Source organism: Tupaia chinensis, unplaced genomic scaffold (assembly GCF_000334495.1).
Source record: "Tupaia chinensis unplaced genomic scaffold, TupChi_1.0 Scaffold148822_2, whole genome shotgun sequence".
NCBI classification, from domain to species: Eukaryota; Metazoa; Chordata; class Mammalia; order Scandentia; family Tupaiidae; genus Tupaia; species Tupaia belangeri.
This window is the reverse complement of record NW_006208670.1, coordinates 446,595-452,081: the sequence shown is the minus strand read 5'-3', so window position 1 is coordinate 452,081 and position 5,487 is coordinate 446,595. Positions and strand designations below refer to the sequence as shown.

Here is a 5,487-nt window from a genome sequence, read left to right as displayed (position 1 = left end):
AGAGAGTTGCTGTATGACCACACCTCATGGTGGGGGTCTTTCTCCCTCCCTTTCTCTGTGTCTCACACACACACACACACACACACACACACGTGCCCTATGGTTATTAAAAATGGAAGAATCCGGTCTGAAGTGTGTGTCCCCTGTAAGCCTGTCACACTGGCGCACTAGTTTGTAAAAAAGGTCACACTCGGAGGCACTGAAGGTTAGCACTTCAGCATGCAGACTTGGGGAGGCACGGAGCCCCCGGTAGCTGGGTTTTAGGACCCTCCCAGCATTGTAGGTGAAAAGTGGAAATGTAATTATTTTTTGCTCATTCCACTCCCAACCTGGAAACAGAATCTGAAGCTTTTGCCACTGCTTTTGTTAGAGAGCCAAGGAAAATGATTATTTCCAGTTTGGGAAGAGGGATGAGAGCACTTGGCTCCAGCTCGCAGGGTGTGGCCTGTCATCTCTGTGACTTAGAAGCAAGCACAGAAGAAACTAGTTCTCTGCAAGTAGAGGCTTTGAGAAACGTTAGTGAAACTATAATTATTGCAACACAGGTGAGAATGGAAACAACTTTAGCGGTACCTGCCGTGGAGTGCCTAGCCTCAGAGCACAGGTGGGCTCCCTGCTTTGTGAAGGAGTAGATGGTATTTGCAGGATGGAGGCTTCCTGGCCACTACTTAACTCTTGTTCGGTACCGTGGAACCTGAGTGAAGGGGTAGACGCACGACTTCACGAGGCAGGCTGCTGGCGGCTTGGGAGCCACCGAGCCACCGCGGAAAGACTCTGGTATGGATGGAAGGGCGCTGCCTGCCTCGCCTTTACTGTTAGAGCCTAGAGCCAGGAGTGATGTCGAGCACGCGTCCTCGTCCGGTTAGGCTGTTGAACCGTGAAGCGAACGGCATGGGCACGAACCCCACCCACGAGCTCCTGGTCTCCTAGCCTGATCGTTCCTGAGTGCCCTCCTCCTGCATTACAGTGGGCTAGGGTTTCGGCGAACGGATTCTGTGGGAACACAGACTTTCAGGCTATTTGACAACGTGTTCATAAGTACAAATAATTAAGCTCAGTATTTCAAAATAGAATGGAATGGACCATAAAGGTCATTTATCACAACCTTATTTTTATAAGTAATTGAGGCTCAACAATCAAAGAATCGTGGGCAACCAGCAGTTAGCGTAATGGCTATGTCGCTGGACTCCCACGTAGTCGACCGCGGTTCGCGTCCCGGACCCGGTGGCTTAAAACTCACGCCAGGCACGTGTGCGTGCGTGCCCAAGATCCCGAGAGGAGAATGGAGGAGAAGGGATTGCGGCGTGACCATCCCCCCGGGGGGGGATTTCTCGCTTTCTGTCTCTCGCTGTCTGTCTGGCGAGCGCACGCGCCCTATAGCGAAAACCTCCCCCCCCCCAAAAAAAAAATCAAAGAATCGCCAGAACGTGATGACTGATTGGATTAGGGAGGGGGCGGGTGACTGGGTGATTTTGCTGAGTGACCCACGGTCAGGTGGTGGTCTACTCCAACCCCAGAACCCCTCCAGAGCGACCGGCTGTGCCCTGTGTGACTTAAACCTGGGGGCCCGGCCGCCTCCACACACTTCCGGTATGTGCTCTGCCTGCCTGTCCCTCTCTTGCATGCTCGCACTCTCTCTGTCTCTGTCTCTGTCTCTCTCTTTCACACACACGCACGCACACACACACAGCGTAAGAGCCAGGGGTTACAATAAGAAAATACAGATCTGGGCTCCAGGGAACAGCGCCGGGTCGCTCGGCCTGCCTACTGGTTACAGAGCCGTCATTGTTACTTTGCAGGCCTCCCTGCTCTCGATTCCCATCCACTGCCTCGTGTCTTCACAAAGCAGGGCCTCTCTCTAGCAGCGTTGCTGTTCAGAGCCAAAACAGACAGTGTTTCCTGTGCTTTGTTTTCAGATTCTTGGTTTGTAGGAAAAGTCATGCACATTTTTTCTTTATTTTCCTATGCAAAAATGCATCACGACTTTTTTGACAACCCAATACATTATGGCTAATTTACACATAAGTTAGACATTTTTTGAATTTTGGACCTCTCACCTTAAGTTAATATTTTTCTTTAAATAGTTGTTGTTTCAGGGTATACTTTTATATGAGTGAATTACTACATGAAAAGATTAGGTAAGAGGAAGCCAGGACCAGCAGTTAGCATAATGGCTGTGTCACTGGACTCCCACATAGTCGACTGCGGTTCGCGTCCCCTACCCAGCAGCTTAAACTCATGCTGGGCGCGTGTGCGTGTGTGCCCAAGATCCCGAGAGGAGAATGGAGGAGAAGGGATTGCGGCGTGACCATCCTCCCTGGGAAGTGATTTCTTGCTTTCTGTCTTTGTCTGGCAAGCACACGCGTCCTATAGCAAAAACCTCTCAAAAAAAAAAAAAAAAAGAAGAAAGAAAGACGAGGAAGCCGACTAGCCTACCACCAGGCCATGGGCTTGCCTGAACGTTTTTTTTTTTTCTCCTTTTATGATAGATTGTGACAGAGCAAGAAAGAGAGAGGGAGAGGTAGCGGCAGAGAGGGGGAGAAGAGATAGAGAGCGACGGTGGGGGGTGGATGCTGGCTCTGGTCATGCTGGTCAGGTCGTGGGCACTTGTGTATGTGCCCGCCTGTCTCACGCTGACTGGGTGGGGATTCAAACCTTGGTCACCACATGGAATCCTGAGGAGTGCGTTAGCACTGTGTCACAGTTGGCCCTAGAGGACCATGTTGACTTCATGACGTTTCTTTATGACATGATGCATCATCAGCTGAATGTGAGGAAGACCTGGTGTACCCTGCATTCTGTCACTTGAGTACCCTGACACGTGTTTAAACAGCTGAAATTTCTGACACACGTTCTACAGTAGAGTCTGATATTTACCTTGGATATGCTCTGTATAAAGGTGGCTTTTCCAGCCTGTATATAAAAAGATGTTTATCTTAATAACAGGAGCTAATGCCTTATTGGATAATTATATCAATTAAAAAATAGTTTTGTCATATAAGGGTGATTTAGCAGCAGAAAGTATAAAAAAATCAAGGACCTTTTCAATTGTGATTTATCCAATTTGGACTATATATAACTTATTTAAGGAAATTTACTTAAAATATTTTATGTAAAATATTTCAATTTATTTTTTTCTTCTTGTTGCAGGAGCTAGAGTTAATGCCAAAGACAGCAAATGGTTGACACCTTTACACAGAGCAGTTGCGTCTTGTAGTGAGGTATGAACCTTCTCTCAGCACACACACTGGGTGTAGGGGCTCTCAGCAGCCCTCCTGAGTCTACAGTCAGATTCTCTTCGAAAGGAACAGCTGCCGAAGTACCTAGACTAGTCACTTTAGGATTTGCACAAACCAAGTGAATTACCCATTTCTCCCTTTGTAAGACCTCTTGGAGAGTCCATAAAAGCAGAGTAGAAAGCCCTGCTCCTGCCCTTCCTGCAGAGAAGTTACTTGTCTGCCTTTCGCAGTCCACCTCAGGGCGTTTTCTGCTGGTCCACACTCGCCTGTTACAAAGACTCTCACTGATCGTGATCGAGTAGTATCATCCGGATATAATGAGTACTTAAAATGTTACTTAGCACTGAAATTAGTTTAAAAACATTACTCGAGTGTCCATTTTACAAGTTCTAAATATATAACCGTGAAATAGTTGAGGCGTCTTACGGAGGGACTAGTTCACTCTCACATACGGCCCTGCGTGTTGTCTGTTCATCAAGGTAACTGGTATTTCTCGTGAATCGTCACTATCTGCAAAGCACCCTGACTCCCATCTTTTGAAATATCTTGTAGTCCTCATCACATCTCTTGGTATTTTGAGGAAACTACCACTCGGTTGTGGAATGGCAGAGAAGGGGTAGAAGCTTGAGACCCGTCGTTTTGTGGCCTTGCTAGATTCAGTGGGCACCCTTCTCAGAGGCACTGTGCCGAAGCACCCCTTTCTGTCTGTCTGATGGCAGGCGATGCCTGTCCTGATTTAAAGACACACCACAGACCCTTATGGTGCGTGGCTGTCACAGTTAGGGGTGGTCCGTGCTTCTTCAGTCCCTCAGATCAGGAGAGCAGAAAGGAACTCACAAGTGGGCTCTGTCCTTTCCCCTGTCGTAGGACTGAGGAGTTCTAGAGAGGGTGAGGGAATTCTTTTCTCCTTCTCCTCCTCTTCCTTCTTTTAAGAATTGTGTATTTAATTTTATTTATTGTTATTTTATTTGTTATAGGACACGTGTTCCCCACCCCCCAGGGAGAGGGTGGGTGAGAAAGCGAGCCGCCTGGCACCTCAGGGGAGTCAGGGAGCGGCTGGGGAGATGGGACCAGGAGAGGGGACGGTGACTGGGAAGGACCGTAGAGCCACCTCCACCACATCCCTGACTGAGAGGAGGAGGGCGGAATGGGGGGCAGGTGTTGGTCGGGGTTCTCCACGCTTTCCAGCCGATTGGCCTGGACGACCTGTACCGACTAGCGTCACACACCACCTGCGGCTTTGGAGCTAAGCTAGTGTTGGGCAGCTCTTGTTACGAAGCTAAGACGTAATGGCCAAGATACTTTTAAATTTTGAAATTCAGTGAAAATTTTATGGTTACCCCCTCCCAATAAGGATGTTTCTTCAAGTAAAACAGTTGAGATAAACATCACTATTATTGGGACATATTGATTAAATCATCAGGATACATTTTGAATATTTGCAGAGGTTGTAAAACAGACAAAATCTTTTTAAAAATTAATGTTCACAATAGATGATAGGTTCTGCCTAGAAACTTAACTCCTGATTAAACACTCAACTCGGCCTAAATGTCAGGGCAAGCTGTAGGTTAGAAAGCAGTAGCCCGGTGAGTCCCTGAGTCCCTGTTTAGCCCAAGTGCAGCTGGACTATTGCACTCACCATCTTTGCAGGATTCGGGGAACAGCTGTGGAATATGGCCACTGTAGGAAGACACAACTGGAGTAAACAATGAATATCGTTTTTCTTTAAACGAATAAGCTTATGATTAGCTTGTGATTTTATTTTTAATCTGGGTCTTGAGAACAACGAGAGCTATCGGCATTTCACTCCATGGAGAAATAGCTGAAGCTGCAGGAGAGTATGTTAAGATACGAGTATTTCAAAGGCAGAATTTCAGGTAACTCTTGGTGTACGTTTTGGGATGCTAGGAGAGAAGTAACTTCTAGCAGGGTGGTTGGAGAGACTATTTTCAGGCTCTCCCCAGGATGTATGTAGATGACACGGTGGTCGATGCCTAGGAAGGAAGCTGCTGTCTCGCTAGAGTAATCCCAGAGGCCCTCGTTCGCTCTCCACGCCTGGGCTGAGAGACCCCGACCCACCCTCAGCAGCATGGCTTCCTCGTGCCTCAGCCACTGACTGCCGCCTGTCTTCCCCACGCCGAGCCCTGACCGCCGTTCTGAAGCGTGGCACACGGTCCAGCTCTGCCACGGCCTCGGCAACTCAGCGGCTGAGGAGCGGGGTCAGTGTGAGCGGCTGCGGGGCGGGGGC

At 48.5% G+C, this 5,487-nt stretch overlaps 1 protein-coding gene across 4 annotated transcripts in view; it reads left to right on the top strand.

The window, feature by feature from the left end:
* Positions 1-5,487, top strand: part of ANKRD28 (ankyrin repeat domain 28) — an 89,956-nt gene that overhangs the window by 31,304 nt on the left and 53,165 nt on the right. For all 4 annotated transcript variants that reach the window (XM_027769161.1, XM_027769162.1, XM_027769163.1 and 1 more), the window contains exon 4: positions 3,151-3,221. In XM_027769161.1, coding sequence (XP_027624962.1) covers positions 3,151-3,221 — 71 coding nt within the window. The remainder of the gene's footprint in view (positions 1-3,150; positions 3,222-5,487) is intronic.